We start from the raw sequence: 18,376 nt of genomic DNA, 5'->3' as shown, positions 1-18,376 counted from the left end.
TTTATGCCTATTTTACTGTTCTGAATGTGATTTAGCAGCTGGAAATAAAAGGGAGGAGCCAGCACCATGTGACGAGTCAATTCTCTACAAACCAGCAGCAGCTGCTGCATGGATTTCTGTTTCAGAAATGGAGATTACCTACCTGTAGCTGGACGTTCTTCAAGAGGTGCAGTCCCTATCTGTATTCCACACATGGGTACGCATGTGCACCTTGAATCTGAGACTGGAAAAATCTTTCAAGAAGTGTCCGTTGGTACCATTGTGCCCTGGAATTCATTGTATTCAGTAACAAGGGTTTAAGCGGAGGTGTGGACTGATTGCTTCTCTGCTTTCTCCTCTACTGAGAATCCAGTCATGATCCAAAGGAGAGGGGAAAGAGGGCAGGTAGTGGAACACACTGATCATTTGGTCAGTCATTCAAGGGTGACCTGATAAGTACTGAGAGTACAAGATTGAAGTATCATAGTGGTGTCAGATTCACTACCTCAGAAGGTCCTAGTGAGACTCTTCAGGAATCTAGTTATTATTGGGTGAGTAAAAACAGAGTAGCTCTCTCCCCAAGGATGGAAGATATTTACTGCTGCTAGGTGGGCTCGCAGATAGCTAATGGAAAAAATCCGATGTCTTGAGAGTGAGGAGGTAGTTAAAAAAGCAGGAACACCTACTGTCTCTGGCCACAACTAGTTTTGTTGTGCCAAGGTAGAGAAATGCCTCCATTTAGCTAGAGAACATTTTTGATGGAGTCTTATCAATTGTGATTAAGAACAGTTTGAAAAGCCTCCGAAGAACAATGCTTTAGGTCCGGCACCTATACAAATACCAGGCCATGAGGTGAAGGGAGGCCAAGCTGGGATGGCTGATCCCATCATTCTCCTGAGTTATCAGATCTTGGAAGGGCTGAATGCTAATGAAAGTATGGACTGACATTTGTTAGAGGTCCAGAAACCAGAAATGCCTGGGCCAGTTGGGTGCCAGCAGGTGCCGATCTTGCAGCTTATTAGTCAGAGCTCAAGTTGGTACAGACAGATCCTTGCTTATGCATGTCTTATCCTTTTGGTCAGCAGGTTTAGATGGGCCTAAGACTTTAGGACCTGAGTACAAGGACTAACCTGATTTAGAAGGAGTCAGGGTAGGGATTTCTTCCTGTGGGACAAGATCTGGAAGGAGATCTGGTCCAGTGTTAGTGAGAGTGCCCCTTATTCTCATGAAAGGCCCTAGATAATGGGGCCCTAGATTCTGGAGCTCATGATTAGAGAGGAACTGCTCGTGGACTGAGACCAACGTACTAGGGGGATGGGCATCTCTCTGACTAGGGTCTCATGACTTTCTCCATGAGGCACTTCCTCAGTAAAAACTCTCATCTATCTCAAGTTCAGGGAGGGAAGGAGCTGTGGATGCTGCACTTGGTGGCGATGAGTCTCCCTAAGGTAGTATGAGCTGCCAATGTGATGCAGCCTTGAAAAAGGCTAATGCAGTTCTAGGATGCATCAGGCAAGGTATTTCCAGTAGGGACAGGCAAGTATTAGTACCCTTATACAAGGCATTGGTGAAACCTCATCTGGTCTCCAAATGGTTAAGAAAGATGAATTCATACTGGGAAAGGTGCAAAGACAGGTTAGTTGGACGATCAGATGAATGGAAAATCTTCCTTAGGAGAGGAGAATCAATGAGTTTGGCTTGTTTAGCCAGACCAAACAATGGCTGAGGGGACATATAATGGTGCTCTATAAATACATCAGAGGGATAAATACCAGGGAATGAGAGGAGTTATTTAAGATAAGCGCCAATGTGGACACAAGAACAAATGGGTATAAACTGGCCATCAACAAGGTAAGGCTTGAAATTAGACAAAGGTTTCTAAGCATCAGAGAAGAGAAGTTCTGGAACAGCCTTCCAAGGGGATCAGTGGAGCCGAAAAAACTAACTGATTCAAAACTGAGCTTGAAAAGTTTATGGAGGGGATGGTATGCTGAGACTGCCTATAATGGCATATAGCCGATCTGCGACTGCTAGCAGAAAATATCTTCAGTGGACGGTGATGGGACACTAGAAGGGGAAGGTTCTGAGTAGCTACAGAGAATTCCTTCCAAGGTGTCTGGCTCAGTGGATCTAACTGATTGCCATATTTGAGATTGGAAAGGAATTTTCCCCCGGGTCAGATTGGCAGAGACCCTGGGGTTTTTCCCCTTCCTCTGCAGCCTAGGGCACAGATCACTTATAGGTTTAAACTAGAGTAAGTAGTGGATTCTCTGTAACTTGAAGTCTTTAAATCATGATTTGAGGACTTCAGTAACTCAGCCAGATGTTAGAGGTCTATTTCAAGAATGGGTGAGTTTCCATGGCCTGCAATGTGCAGGAGATCAGACTAGATGATCCTGATGATCCCTTCTGGCCTTAAAGTCTATGAGTAGCATCCTACCAAATTCACAGTCACGAAAAATGCAGCACAGACTGTGAAATCTCCGCCTCATGAAATCTGGTGTTTTGTGTGCTTTTACCGTATACTATACTTCTACCATATACTATAGACATTTCACATGGAAGACCAGCATTTCTCAAATTGGGGATTCTAACCCAAAATGGAGTTGTGGGGTATGTGTGACAAGGTTAATGTCGGGGGGGAGGGCTGTGGGATTGCCACTCTTACTTCTGCGCTGCCTTCAGAGCTGGGTGGTTAGAGAGTGGTGGCTGGTGGCCGGGCGCCCAGCTCTGAAGGCAGCGCCCGGCCCGCAGCAGCACAGAAATAAGGATGGCAATACCATACCACGTCACCCTTGCTTCTGTGCTGCTGCCTGCAGAGCTGGGTGGTTGGAGAATGACCGTTGCTGACTGGGTACCCAGCTCTGCAGGCAGCAGCGCAGAAGAGTGGCAATACCATACACTGCCATTCTTATTTCTGGGCTGCTGCCACTGTTGGTGACTCTGCCTTCAGAGATGGGCTCCCAGCCAGCAGCCGCTGCTCTTCAGCTGCCCAGTTCTGAAGACAGTGCTACCACCTGAAGCAGTGCAGAAGTAAGGGTAGCAGTACCGCACCCCCCCGCTACAATAACCTTGTGACCCCTCCCACAACTCCTTTTTGAGTCAGGACCCAGACAATTACAACACCTTGAAATTTTAGATTTAAATACCTGAAATCATGAAATCTATGATTTTTTAAAAGCTATGACTGTGAAATTGACCAAAATGGACCATGAATTTTGTAGGGCCCTATCTATGAGTCAAGGCAGCACTGGTGCTCATCAAGAAGGAGAACACACAGGTTACAAACTTGTTGAACTCCAGAACTCTAGGCACGGCCCTTCTCCCGAGGGGGAGAAACAGGAAGGGTCCCCAAGACAGGGAAAACTAATCTACGCTAACTATAAAGAGACTACGAAAAATGCCAGACTAACAACTATGTACAATTATATTTACAGACTGTGCAAAGATATCATCAGACACAGAGGACTCCAACTTTGGCCATGCAGTGGTGAGAAAGAACTGGAGAGGCAGGTCAGTCTGAATTGTTCCTTACAGTCTTGGTATGGAGCCCGAGGATCTCCAGAGCACAGACACAGTTCAACAGGCATTTCTGACAAGATTTTCAGGTCTCAGGCACATGATGCACATCTGAGGTGTGAACTACACATAGTTCAACATTCAAAAAGAAATTACTGGTTTAAAGGGTCTCAGGCTAGCCAAACACACACTGGTGGATACAATTAGCAAACACATGATTTGCACAGGATTCTAGTTTTTGGAGTTAATTACTAGAGCTGGACAGAGAAAGGTTTCCCAGAGGGTTTCATTATTTTAAATGTTGGCTTCACTCTGATTCAGAACAAAACCTCAACATTTCCAAGTTCTCCCCAAAAGGGAATGGAGTCTAGGCTCAGGAGGTAGTCATCCTGACAGGCTGCCCCTGAGCTGTGGAGGCAGGAAGCCCTACACTCCACAGCTCCAGGGCAGCCAACCATGGGAATCCAAGCTGCCAAGGAGCCATGAGCTTGGCAGTCAGGACTCCAAGGGCTTCCAAGCTCCCGACTCCCTGTGACTCCACCATAAGGGTTGCTGAGGAGCCAGGTGGGTGAGCTGGCTGGAAACTGAGCAGGTTTGGTTCTATCAGAACTTCACTGAAAAGTAAAAAGTTTTTGATTTCAATGAATGAGCAAAGTCCAATAAAAGAAGGTTTCACTGGAATATTACTGACCAACTCTATTAATTACCTTGGCAGTAGGCCTGGCCTATATACAAAGATGCGCCAGTTTAACTAAAGGTGTACTTTTAAACCAGTTTAGTTAAATGAGCACAAAGCCCTGTGTAGACACTCTTCATTTGATTTAAAGCTGGCTTAGTCAGCTCTATTTGATTCCTTGAGGATTTAAGCTTAAATTGATATAATCCAGTATATAATCAATTTGAGAGTGTTCACATAGGAGTTTTCACCAGTTTAACTAAGTCAAATCCAGTTTAATTAAAGTGGCACAACTTTTATGCAAAGAACAGCCCTTTTCCACGTAGGGCCTGATCTTGTGAGGAGACCAGTTCTTACTGAGATATGCTCAGTGTCTGTAACTGGATTCAGTGAGATCTGATGGTACTTGGGATCACTCCAGAGAATTCATCTCTCATTGGATTGGGCCTTTGTATTGTCTTTGGGGCAGAGAATGTGCTCTGCTCTATATTTTATAAAGCATCACATAAGTCTGAGGCATTGTATAATTCATTAATAATGAAAATGAACAAAACCACTGTTTAATGCATCAGACTATAAACCAGAAGGCTTAAAAGAGATCAGAGCTAAAATTGTGTTGAAAGGCACCATCCTACTACAGCATCATCTTACCTTGTTTGTATTTGGAGAAGCTGCTTTGCAGAGCTCTCAGCTGCCCTTCCAAAGTACTTACTTGTCTTTTAAGGAGATTGATCTCTGAATCAAGAAAGTTCCATTAATCTTAATGTTAAAATAAATAAGCAATACAGACAAATAACAGCAGCCTGTAGTTTCTATTCTAGATGTCTTGGTTATGATCTTAACCGCTATATGTCCAGGTCATAGATTTAAACCTGGATTGCCTAGCTTTTTTCTATGATAAGAATTACACAGGATGTGTGGATGTTTCTATCCATAACCTGAAGGAAAGATTGCATCAGTTCTACTTACTCCTTCTCTTTAAGGAGAAGCCTGGATGAAACATCATTACACTATCCACACAGATAGTGCTTGGTGAGCTAAGTCTGTAGATATATCACTTTCAGAGGGCAGTAAATGGATCTAACTTATGCAACTTCAGTTACGTGAATAATGTAACTGAAGTCGATGTAGTTAGATCCACTTACCGTGGTGGCTACACAGCATTGTGTCGATGGGAGAGTGTCTCCCGTCGACTTCCCTCACGCTTCTCAGGGAAGTGAAGTACAAAAATTGATGGGAGAGTGCTCTCCTATCGATTTAGCATGTCTTCACCAGACCCGCTACATTGACACTCAGTGCATCGATTCTTGCAGCAGTACCGATCTGCTGGTAAGTGTAGACATGCCCTGAATGTCCAAACTGGTCTTTGTGGGTTACATAATGCTAAAAATGCTTTTCCCACTGCTATTATATCACTGAGATGTGTCATTTTACATTCTGTAAACAATTAGGTGGAGTTGGAGGAGGGTGTTTTGAAGTTGTAGATGGGTGGGGTGAGGGGCACTTCTAAATGGCACCCTAGGGACTGGTTCACAAATTGTTACGAGCTTGGACATGCTGGTTTTACTTCATCTACATATGAGGTATTATCTAGATTTCAATCTGTTTATCTAGATAATATACATACACACATGCAAACACTCTGTAACAGACAATCTGCATCCTAGGATAGTGCAATATTTCGATTCTTTCATTATTCTCAGCATGATCTCATTTTAGCAAGCTACCAAAAGTGATATCCAACATCCGCCCTTGGGTTAATGTCTGTGTTAGAGGGGTAGAAAATAATGGATAGTTAAGCTCTAGGAAAGTGTTTTATCATCTGTTCTAAAATTAGAAGCTCCTTGTCCCTCCCCCTTCAATATAGGGATTAAAATATTCTACAGTGAGCTATATCCACAAATATACTGGAGTCCTCATGAGAACTTCAGGGCATTTTGCCTCAGTCAGAAAAGAGCCAGAAAGGAAGCAGTAATTTTTAAAATTATTTTTGAAAGTATAAATTCATCATACATAGGAAGATTTTGTAATTTCTAGAATGGGTTTACTACTCCGTGATTTTTATAATTTGAACTCTTGGCTCCATTATGTTAGGAGTTTTCTAAATAGGAGTTTTGTCATCGGATTCAGTGGGACCAGGTTTCTATCCATGAAACAGACGGCTGCTATATAATTTCTAAAATACTACTGATTAATCTTATTTTTCATAGTGATATTTTGATCTTTATGTTAGGGTAACATCTTGCATTTTGCAGGAGAACCAGTTTTACATAATGTAAATTATGCACATATAAATTGAATATACATTGGGAGAGAGAGAATCTCTCCTCACACATATTTTCCCTAGCAGGGCTTACTTGAGCCCAGTTGTCGTGTGGGGCAGAAAGTAGTCCAAAATTCATTAGCACACACCAACAGAGAAAACCCTTAAATCCCTTCCCCAGCAAACAAACAAACCCCATTGCTTTACTTACCTGACAGTCCACTGTCTCCCTTTGTTCCTTTTTCACCTACTGAACCTTTATCACCTTTTAGCCCAGGAGAGCCAATTTGCCCTTTGGGGCCCTGTAAACCTGAGTTTCCTTGTAACCCTGTTGTTAGAGCAAGTGAAACAGATACAAAAACAACAAGTTAATCTGCAAGTACTTTTCTAATTTCATATATAAAATAATGGGCATTTACACTCTGTCTTTCCTCTAAAAATCTCTTAATATTTTACCAAAAAACAATCAATTTAGCCTTGATGCTGTCTTTGAACGAAGTGTAGTATGCCCATTTTGCAAATGAAGTAACTGAGACCCAGAGAGGTCAACCTTATTGGCCAAGGTCCCTTAGCAAAACAGTAGCAGGGCTAGGTATAGAACCCAGGTGTCCTGACACACAGTACACCGCTCTAATACATGGATAATACGCTCTTACATATTTTTATTTGAACACGAGGCTGAGATCCAGGGATCCCTGCGTTCTAATAAAAGCTCTAATGGAAACTTGCTGCTAATCTTGGACAAATTATAACTTCCACAGGTTTTGCCCCAGTTTCTTCATTTGTAAAATATGGATAATCACACACCTTCAGAAGTGATTCATATTTGTAAAGCACTTTGAAAATGCAAAGCACTATATCACTATTTAGGATAATTATAGTAGTGACATATATGCTCTTTGCCATTTGCTTGATGATACTCTGCCTGAGCAACAACTGCACAGAGAAACGTGAAGAGTGCATCTAATAATGGTAGCTGTAACTCCACCATCTAATTCCCATGAAGTCTAAATGATGAATATCAGATTATTTAGGAATACTAGATTCTCTTACGAAAGATAAGGCAATTTTATTTATACATAAATAATTCTGACATCATGTAGCGATTGCAGGTAAATACAAATAGAAGTTCTAAGATTTAGCAAATCATGTACTGTGGAGTGATGAAACTAGTTTAGATAAGATATGTCCTCATTTGAACTTAAATTAAGGATTTGTTTACTGTCAAGAAAGTTAGTTTAACTTTCTAGGAATGCTTATTTTTGTACTCCTAACTACACTAAAGGCTTGTCTACACACGGAAATTGACCAATAAAGCTACAGTGCTATATATCTATTCCACTATTATTATGCCGGCCAATTTCCCTGTGTAGTTAAGCCCTAACTGGCAATGGTTACACATGGAAATACTGAAATTCTGGAAAAAAAGCAAGCTATTCACTCAGTAGTTTTCAATCGGTTAGAACTAAGAATTCCCATAAATTTCATTAGAGAGGCTGTATTTCCAAGAGCTGAGTCCTGATTTCTAGGGCAAAGGGGATTTGGTTATGCTTCAGATAAGTGTACAGCCTTTGGCTTTGTATTTAACTAAATGGAATCTTGAACCCTTTCAACTTGTGTCCGTCACTATCTCCTAAGTCTACGGGACAAGTTCTTGGCCAGTGTAAATGGAGGCAACAGAGCAGTGGCAATTTGCAGCAGCAGAGAAATTGTTAAATTGGAAGCAATCTTTGCAGTGCAGAATTCAAGCCTGTCTACATCACTTACCTCTGTCTCCTTTGTCTCCTTTTGCTCCCTTTTCACCTACTGAACCCTTGTCCCCTTTTGGCCCAGGGGAGCCTGCAATTCCTGGCTTGCCCTGCGAACCTGTAGTTCCTGGCAGGCCTAGGGAGTGATGAAGGGAATGAGATGTACAAGTTCAGCAATTTTATTATCAGGTGCTTTTTATTACAGTGAGTCTGCTGGTGGGAATCATACTGGGCTTTGCCGGTTACTTGATGATAGTGAATGCACAGGGAGACTTGAGGAGTGTGTGGATTTTGAAATCTAGCACCATCATATAACAGATTATAAATATCAGAGGGAAAATTCCTACTGCTTTTTGGTTCACAGTCATCAAACTATCCCATCACAGCTAGATGATTCAATTGCAACTTTATAATTCCCACACCGTATAGAAATTAGAGAAAGTTAAAGAAAATTGCACATGTCCAACTGCACAACAACCCACAACGATCTATTTCTGAATACTGTGCAGCACCATTAGATTGGAAACAATCACTGAAGTTTACAGTACAGTCTAATGACACCACTTACCTCTCTCCCCTTTTACTCCTTTTTCACCTGGTGAACCCTTATCCCCTTTTGGCCCAGAAGGACCTGCATTGCCTGGGTTACCCTTCAAACCTGGGACTCCTTGTAATCCTGATGAAACAAGGTGAAAGGGAAATACATGAAATGTTCATTTATATCATAACCCTATTAAAACTACAGTCCCTGCTTGGAAAGATCCATTCTTTTTTTTTAATAATGCCTGACTCGTTGTGTATGGGCAATACATTGAGATGAACAGATTGAGAGTTGCTGACCAGGAATATGACAACATACAATCAGTAGTCAATTCGATAATTAAAATTAGATTGCTCTTTTTGGTGCAAAATCCTTGACACAATTTTTCCCAGGGAAAGGGAGTTCTGTTTGAAATTAGAGAATTATGAACACAAAACTATGACCAGGTTCACTGAAAAGTTCAAAAAATTTCACATGTACCTAGATTAGTACTGAATGAACATGCCCTAGCCTCATTTATAATTTTGTCTGAAAATCACCGAAATTTGTAATTTTGTTACAAAACTGGTTGAAATTCAAAGTAAAATATTTTTGGATGAGAAGGTACAAGGATTAAGGCTAGATAAATGCTTTGTTCAAACTCTTATGAAGCTAAGCCATTGGTTTTTACACAATTTTACTATTAGGCCCAAAGTAAGCACTACATCCAAACTTTATGGCATAGGTTTCTCTCTACTATCAGGAGATTTTCGCTATCCCCTGGGTCAGTATGGGATTGCTCCAATACTGTATATATACATATATTTGGATATTTAACCTAAATTTACTTTTGTTCAGCTTTTATCCCAATGGTAGTAGTTATAAACCCATAGATCATGCATCTTAGGTACTCAAAGGTCCCCCATTAAGATTAATTTAGCTGGAGTAAACATGCTTACTTTCAGGTCTGCTTAATTCCAGTTCTTTTAAGCTTTTTTCAGATGGTTAGTGACTAGTGATCACATTAACCTTCCCAATCAAAATAATCATAGCTCTTACCTCTATCTCCACTATCTCCTTTTGTGCCTTTTTCTCCTGGTGAGCCCTTCCCTCCTACTAGTCCAGCAGGGCCCATCTTTCCTGGGGGACCTTGTGACCCCTTTAATCCTTGTAATCCTAGTGTTGGGGCAAAAGAAAAATAATAGATTTAAAAGAGAAAAAAGTGAGTGAGCTGTAGGAGATTTGCAGGTGAATAGAATAAGGTTTGTTAAATTAGGGCCAAATTCTGCTTGCAATTTATCTGCAATTCATCAGGGTTTAAATCAGGTAAGAACCTGCTCCTTGTAATCTATAATAAAATATAAAGTCTGGTGAGTGTCTATGGTCATGATTAGATTGCAATTTTAGTATTAGTTCATTAACTGTCCACCTCTTCCAACGTGTCAAGATGGTTTAATGATTTATTTCAGATTAAAATAATTGTAGTAGCAAATGGAAGACATGTTGAAAAGGGTGCTCCTGGGGCAAGAGTCAAGATAGGTAACAGAAATCCATATTGTGTGAATCAAAGGAGAGAATATTCTCCTGTGTGTTTAAATAATCATGGCTCTAGATCTGAGCAAATATAGCTAGAAAGTATTGGTTTAATATTCTTGCACGTAACACCACCAAGCCATGTCCACTTTTATTTATGAAGTAATTAAATTTGTGTTTTTATTCACAAAAATGGTAGAGGACAGCAAAACCATTCCAAATACCACCATGAATATATATTTGTAAGAGCATTCACAATGGAAAGGCTCCTGTGACTATTTGAACAGCTCTTTTCATTATTCACACAATAGATTCAGTAAACAATTCAGAGTGTTCAAGGATAATTAGTGAACAAAAAGAGGGGAGGAAGGGTGATTTCTGTTTACAAAACTCAAGTCACTCATGCAGGGATGGAAAAGAAAACCAGAGGACTTACAGTTATAAACAAGCTATGCAAAATAATACCAAAGACTCAGAGACGAGTCTGCAAATAAATCTTCGCAAAACTGGTCAGCGAGCAATTGCAAAAAATGAGCTAATATACAAAAGTGATGAACTGTTTGTAGACAACGTACAAAAAGGAATAAGGACTAAATTGTTCAGATACATTATTCACAATGAATAATATGACAGGTTCTTTTAGGTACCTATTGTAAATTAATTAATTCCCTTTTTATAATTTGCAACCAAATGAAATATTATTAAATGAGAAAGTAATCCTTCAATGTAAACCTCGATATGGGAAACCTTTGTTAGTCCTGTAGGCCAGTTTTTTTTTTCTAGCATTATTCTGGAATTTATATTAGGAATTAAGTAATCGTGCAAACTACAGAGTAATACCCTGCAAGGTATCCTGATGGAGCTCTTGCTAAACCGAATTGATCTGAGGTAAGGGGTAGGTAGAAAGGAAAGTGTTTTTATTGTAGCTAAGTTATTTTAAATATTCAGGGTAAATAAGACTACTTTGAAAAGAAATATCACAGTCAAATTCTCTGCTTTATTTTACTGTTGAACACTCACTCACCCAAAAGAGTATTTACTCATGTGAGTGGTCCCACTGAAGTGAAGCTAGCTCCAACTGAGTGTTTACATTCAGCATGCATATTTTCCCTTGTTTGACCCTCTGTCCTCCTCAAACTTCTGGATATTTTTGGGAAAGAAAATTTAGAAAATTTTCAGGGTTTTTTTTTTGAGCCAACAGAGAGCTAGTCTACATTGTTTGTTGTTTTAAAAAATTGGGGAAAATTGAATTTTAAAAATCTGTTTCTGAGCCATGTCTAGCATTAACAACTTTCAGTTACTACTAACCGAAGTCAGATATCAGACTGGTGATCCAGAGATTAAAGGTTCTGCAGCACTTCATCTACCCCAGAGGCATCTGGTCCTATATAGTAAGAGGTTTCATTTTGAATATGAACAATACTGTCAGCTCTATCCCAGCCTTCAGTAATTACCAGTAGGAACATAAGGACCTTCAGATTATACATACCATATGATTAGCTGTATCTTTTTGTACATGTTTTGCAGAGCTAAATGGTTTGTAGGAAGCATCTTTTAAAGGAGAAACGGTTGAAAAATAATACCAGACAGATGTGTGAATAGTAAGCATAACATTAGGAAGTAAATACTTCTATACCTTGACTTCCCTTTTCTCCTTTAGGGCCTTCCTTCCCATCTCTTCCATCTCTGCCTGGTAATCCGTCCTGAGCAGGTCCACATACAACTACTGCACATGCATTTGGATCCCATTTTTGAACATTCTGGCTTGGACTTGCTGTGGATGTTTTTAGCAGGGATATTCCCAGAGCAAAAGTGATCAGTGTTGAATGCAGCAGCATTGTTCAGGTGTCTAACTTGTTGAAAGAAAGCACAGAGTTACCCTAAGAGCATTTTGACTCCATGGAATCAGTTTACATTTCGTAGTGCAAACTGATTAAACAAAGTCCCATCATGCCATCCACTATTTAAGTGTTTGCAAACATTTGCAAACTTGGGCCCTGATCCTATTCCTTATCCCTATGTGGTTCCCCACTGCAGCCAATGGGGCTCCAGGTAGGTGCAGAGGTCCTCCTATGCAGAATATATCTGCTGAAGCAGGCCATAATTCTTAAGATTTAAGTGAGCAGAGCAACTGTTTTTCTAGATAGTGAACTGGGTTGAGCCCTTCTCAGGTGCACTGTGCATGCTGCGAAGAGGGCACCCAGGCTGGACAGGATTGCTGTCCTTGTAATTCAGGACACAACTGCAGTCCTGGTCACACAAATGTTGATGTGGACAGGGGCTGCTTTGGAGGATTTAGGAAAGGGTCAGAGTCATGGCTCTTTCCCCCACATCAGCCAGCAGAAAGGATCGTAAGGAACACGTGCTGCACCCTGTTCAAAGGTAGCTCAGTGACCATAGTTCCCTTGTGGTCTTGCATCAATTGTGCCTGCTAAAACATAATAGCCCCAAGAATCTCCTGCTGAGCCACTACCCTTTAAACAGGCTGGGCCATAAAGTGACAATTGGGCCTTTAACATTCGGGGATTGATGGTTAACATAGTACATTTCTCCCTTTTTGCTACATACCCAGTTACAGAAAAATATCAGAAGAGATCAAAGGTTTGATTTGTTCAGAAAGGCACTGAACTAAAAGCCAGCTGATAAACTCAGTGTATTTTAGTAATTGGCAGCCAAGAAATTAACAAACATACCAGAATTGGCTTCTATTGTACATACATTTCACCCAAGCATGAAAAGGGTTAGCTAAGCACTGACAGGTTTCTCTGAAATGGTTAAAATCAAACCTAGAAGTACACCATTTGTTTAATAAGCAAGAGATGCATTTCTCAGATTCATATAATACAGCACCACCCGCTATATTAAAGTTCAACTTCATCGACAGTAAAGTATTCAGAAAGTCACATAATATTCCATAAATAATATTTTAAAATAAACTCAAAATATAAATTTTGCTACATGCTGAATGCAACTTAATCATTAAAGGAGAGAATTAAATCTAACAGCATTGATGATATCCAGTCACTTACTCTGTAATTTCTGGTGCTCTACAGAGGCATTACAGGAATGCTTTAATAAGAGTTCAACTCTCCATTTATATGGTATGCAATGAGTAACATGACATCCGGTTTCTCACCCATATCACATTCCAGGAAACAGAGTTGTAGTTTTGAAAAAGAACATTTCAACATTCTAGTTTATCTTGAAACATTGGTGATAGGGAAGGCCAGGTACAAGAAAGGGATTTCCCACAAATGCAAAACAAAGGGAAGTTGGAACTCATCTGGCCTAAGAGACTGCAGGACAGAATCCAAGCCCATACACTAATCTGACCTCTTGAATATTTGGCCATCTTGGAAAAAGTGTGTTCAGTTTATAGCTCAGCACAGTTTAAGCCTGTGCAAACTGCACACGCTGGGTAGGATCAAAAGGCCAAGGAAATTGACAGGCTGTGGATCAGGGTCATACAGGGGATAACCTGGATCTCATTACATTTAGCAGTGTGACAGGGGGCCTCTGTTCACGGCAGGATGCCACCACCTCCTGACTGTTCTGGGGATTAGCTCTGTGCAGCCAATGCCCCTTGCATCTCTTTCGGCTCTGCGGTCCACCTCTTGCTCCAGGAACTGCAGCATCCTGTTCATGACTTGGCCCTCCGTCCAGGTCACTCTGTGGTTTCCCCTTCTGGGCGAGATGTGCACCAAAATTCCTGCTCACCAGCAGTCTCAGGCACTCCTCCCATTCACTGACCCAGGTGCTACACCTTCTGTGGCTGGCAGGGGAACCTGGGCTCACCCTCTACTGCGGGTTCTGGTTCAGTGACCCACTACACAGCAGCCAAAGCCTATTCCTTCCTGCACCTTGCTGCCTTTCCCTGAGCCCCTTTTTGCTCTGAGCTCCATGGCTTTATATAGGCCCCTCCTTTTCCTTCACAGGTCAGCTTCCTCCCAGTTAGTTCCCTCATTGGCTGCTTAACTGGCTGATTGGACCCATGTGGCCTAACTCACTCTGTCAGGGTCCGTGCAGGGAGTGCACCCGTCACAAGCAGTAAAGTCAATGTCTAAAATTTACACAGAAAGGAAAGGATCTAAATAATCTCTACAATATACTGAGCTCAAATCATGTTCTTTTCAATAAATGGTATATATCAGAGCTCTTCTCGTACCATGCATTTTTGTCTCAAACAAATGGACACTATGCAAGCAATTTCTCACTGCATATTTTCAAGAAACAATGCCCTCCTTATTTCTGGGGATGGTTGGTTGGTTGAGAAGATTTAAATAACTCTCTGGACCCTTTAGCCATTTCTTGAATCAAACAGGAAAAAAATAGCTTTATTAAAGTTCTGAAGGGTTTGGATAGGGCTTTATTATTTCTAGGCAGGGCCACAATCGTAAGTGTCACACCAGTATAAGAATGCCATCCCCATGTGATGATGCTCATGGGGAGAAGTGCCACTCTGCAGACCCAAGAGGTGCGGACTGCTTGGAAAAGCATCCCAACATTTGTATGCTTCTCTGAACCACACACATCTTCAGACTCCTTAGAGCTTTCCCCATTACTATCTACTGCATTAGGAATCTGCAGTGACACAGATCAAGATACTTCCCCCAGACATCTCTTGTAGAGGTCGCTCTGTACTGTCTAGCAGAGCAAGGAGAACACTGGTGAGGTTTGGCTTTTTGTAAATTTCACACACAAGCTCCTCAGGTTCAACACAGTAACCAAAATTAACATTTTTTAATTATTTGGCTGATTTATAGCCTTGCTTGTCAAAAATTGTCAGAGTGGAACCATTTAGTTATTGTAAATACATTATGTTATCACCCAATAGTCATAGACTGTATTGTACTTCTATAATGCCTTCCAACCAAGCATCTTCTAGGCGCCTTACAAGCAATAAAGAATTAATCCTCAATACATCTCTGTATTTTCTCTGTTTTATCAAAGGCTTAAGTCAAGATTTTCAACCAAAGTAATCTGCTAAATCAGTAGGCTGCTAAATCAGTGACATGATTTTCAGAAGTGCTGGGCATCCAAGATTTTCAAAACTAATGTGTGATTTTGGGTGCCCAACCTGAGACACCTTAAAGCAGGGCTTCCTCGAGGGGGAGGCAAGTGGGGCCCCCTTGAGAATGGCTGAGGCTTGCCCCCGCCATACCCCCGGTGCTTCAGCGCGTCATGGACAGCCCTGCAGCCGCGTGGCTACGGGGAGGCTGAGCTTTGCCCCGCTCAGAGCCACGTGGTAAGGGGGCAGGGCTTTGAGCTCCGGGCCGAGTGGCTCCTCCCCTTACCACACATCTCTGAGCGGGGAGGAGCTCAGGCCCCCCCTAGCCACGCAGCTGCAGTGCTGTTCAGGGCTGCTTCTCAACACACGTGCCGAGGCGCTGGGGGTAAGCAGCCGGGGGGGGGGGGTTGGATAAGGGGCAGGGATTCCCAGGGACAGTCAGGGGACAGGGAGCGGGGTTGGATGGAGCAGCGGTTGGTGGGGCGGTCGGGGACAGGGAAGGGGGGGTTCGATTGGTGGGGTCTCAAGGGTGGTGGTCAGGGGACAAGGAGCAGGATGGGTCAGGGATTCTAAAAAATTCTCATTTCATTTGAAATGTTTAGCAGGGTTTTTATTTGTTTGTTTTTGTTTTTCTGCTTCTTGGTGAAACAAGAACCAAAAAAGCCTCCAAGGTATTCAGTTTGTTGTTACCCCTCTACCCCACCTCCTTTTTCTCCCTCTTTACCTTTTTCTCTCCCAGCCCCGAGAGGAAAAAGGAGGCGAGGAGAAGGAAAGCCCAAGAGAGGAAAAGCTCAATGAAAACCATTTGTAAAGACTTTAATTTAAGTGGAAAACAAAAGTTGAATGAAACAACATTTTCTACACATTTTTTCTTAAACATTGCTTTGATTGAACAAAAAAATCACCCAGCTTTAGTTGTAACCGCACAGGCTTCTGTATGCTTCTTATACCTAGCCTGAATGGCCCACTAGCCTGAGTTCAGTCTCATAGGGGGCAACTGCTAAATATAGCTTGTTTACCTCAGGGGCAGCTCTTGGCATTTTGCCACCCCAAGCATGGCAGGCAGGCTGCCTTCGGTGGCTTGCCTGCAGGAGGTCCCCAGTTCTGCGAATTTGGCGGCAGCCTATGAGAGGTCCGCCGAAGCTGCAGGACCAGCAGACCCTCTGCAGGCAAGCTGCCGAAGGCAGCCTGCCTGCCGCCCTCACGGCCCTCACGGCAGAGCGCCCTCACGGCGACCGGCAGAGCGCCCCTTGAGCAAGAGTACTTGCCATCCCAAGCACGCGCTTGGCGTGCTGGTGCCTGGAGCCGCCCCTGCTTACCTTAACACTCAGCTTCTCACCCAGCCTCTGTCCTAGTGCCTAGATATCTGGCTGGAACTGTTACTTTTGCTGGATGGCATGAGCACATTCCTCCTTCTGATCTGTAACTGAGTCACTCCTTGGGCAAAGAAGAAAAATAGTGTATTTCTGCTCTTCAGATTAACCACAAGATATTTCTACATTATTTTACCCAAGTATGTGCTTGGCCTGCCTTCTGCGGCTCAGTCATGTGCAGGTAGGTGAAATAGTGGATGAAAAACTGGTTGAAGGACAGTAATCAAGGAATGGTTATCAATGATACACTTTCAAACTGGGGAAATGTGTCCAGCAGGTCCCACAGGAGTCCAGTACTATTCAATATTTTCATAAATCAATTGGATAATGGAGTCGAAAGTTCACTTATGCAATTTGCAGATGACACCAGGCTGGGAGGGGTTGAAAGCACTTTGGAAGACAGGATTAGAATTTGAAATGCCTTCGATAAATTGAAGGATTGGTCTGAAATCAGCAGATGAAATTCAATAAAAACAAGTGCAAAGTACTACACTTAGGAATGAAAAATCAAATGCATAACTACAAAATAGGGAATAACAAGCTAGGCAGTATTACTGCTGGATAGGATCTGGGGATTATAGTGAATCACAAAGTGAATGTGTCAACAATATGATGCAGCTACAAAAGAGACTAATATCATACTAGTTATGACATATGTTGCAACCTTGTACAGTATCTCTGGGGATACATATTGTATTAAGCTTATGAATGGTTTATGAATCACTGTCGGCCAGGGACTGTATGCAACTTGGGGCAGTGGAGGAGAATGAGGGAGAATGATACCACAGCTTCTCCAGGAACTAAAAGCAGTGGATGGTGTTTTAAGGTGAATCACTCAGATTGTAAAGACCTCCAGAGAGGTACCATGCCTGGGGATGCTTGCATAAATCGGTTCAAACTAGGTTTTCCAGAGACCAACTGACTAAGAAAGGTTGTTTGGCATAAAAAGTCTACATTTAAGCTGACTCAGGGCCTTCTTTTGATTCAGCAAGCAGACAAGTCCTTCTGACCAAAGACGCAACCATTCCAGAAGGGCTGGAAGAACTTTGGCTTACTAAGGCCCCCGTCAGATTGAGCAGTGACATCTGATTAGCTTTTAGAGTGTGTCATAAACATACAGTTAAGGGTTAATTCCTCTTTTGCCTGTAAAGGGTTAAGAGGATCACATAACCTAGCTGACACCTGACCAACAGGACCAATAAGGAGACAAGATACTTTCAAATCTGGGAGGGAGGAAAGTCTTTGTCTGTCTGTTGTGTGTGCTTTTGCTGGAGAAGATCAAGGAGGCAAGCCATCTAACTCCATTAAAATTCAAAAGTTTTGGATTTTTTGTAAGCAGATTTTTTTATTGTTTTTTTAAACAATCAAACACAACAAGCAGCAAATATTTGGCCACACACTTCTGAAACCCCAAACCATCTTCAGATTTTGGCAGACTTATTTCAGCATTTCAATTAAAAAGACCACAACAAATTTTGAAGGAAAGCAGACATTGTCCGTCATTTTTTTCTGCTTTTTAAAAACCTTTAGTTTTCGATCCAAAAAAAGTTTTGACGGAAAATATTTGTCCAACCTTTTAATGAGCTTTAGTGCCTTTTAGCACTAGCTGATGCTGAGAACCAGTGATACCTTGTAAAGATGCCTTGAAAAGAAATTTTCTCAAAACTGGGTTTGTGCTGAGATGCGGAAGGTTTTTAAATGTTTATTTTTCCCAGGGCCACCTGGTGGTTGGGGGCAAGTGGGACAATTTTCCCTGG

At 41.9% G+C, this 18,376-nt stretch overlaps 1 protein-coding gene and 1 long non-coding RNA gene across 6 annotated transcripts in view; one reads left to right on the top strand and one right to left on the bottom strand.

The window, feature by feature from the left end:
• Window positions 1–13,345, bottom strand: part of LOC127054460 (pulmonary surfactant-associated protein D-like) — a 66,743-nt gene extending 53,398 nt beyond the window's left edge. For 2 of the 5 annotated variants that reach the window (XM_050960672.1, XM_050960668.1), the window contains exons 1-7: window positions 13,268–13,343; window positions 11,875–12,091; window positions 9,765–9,881; window positions 8,754–8,861; window positions 8,205–8,321; window positions 6,649–6,765; window positions 4,826–4,909 (exon numbers count right to left, since the gene is read on the bottom strand). In XM_050960672.1, coding sequence (XP_050816629.1) covers window positions 4,826–4,909; window positions 6,649–6,765; window positions 8,205–8,321; window positions 8,754–8,861; window positions 9,765–9,881; window positions 11,875–12,076 — 745 coding nt within the window. In that variant the 5' untranslated portion in view covers window positions 12,077–12,091; window positions 13,268–13,343. Of the gene's footprint in view, window positions 1–4,825; window positions 4,910–6,648; window positions 6,766–8,204; window positions 8,322–8,753; window positions 8,862–9,764; window positions 9,882–11,874; window positions 12,092–13,267 lie in introns of all 5 variants that reach the window. The other 3 variants (XM_050960670.1, XM_050960669.1, XM_050960673.1) reach the window with 3 other exon arrangements.
• Window positions 1–18,376, top strand: part of LOC127054470 (uncharacterized) — an 82,588-nt gene that overhangs the window by 50,312 nt on the left and 13,900 nt on the right. The window contains exon 2 of the long non-coding RNA XR_007775257.1: window positions 245–3,492. This is a non-coding gene — a long non-coding RNA (uncharacterized LOC127054470). The remainder of the gene's footprint in view (window positions 1–244; window positions 3,493–18,376) is intronic.

Source organism: Gopherus flavomarginatus, chromosome 6 (genome assembly GCF_025201925.1).
Source record: "Gopherus flavomarginatus isolate rGopFla2 chromosome 6, rGopFla2.mat.asm, whole genome shotgun sequence".
Lineage (NCBI taxonomy): Eukaryota > Metazoa > Chordata > Testudines > Testudinidae > Gopherus > Gopherus flavomarginatus.
This window is presented reverse-complemented; position numbering and strand designations above follow the sequence as displayed.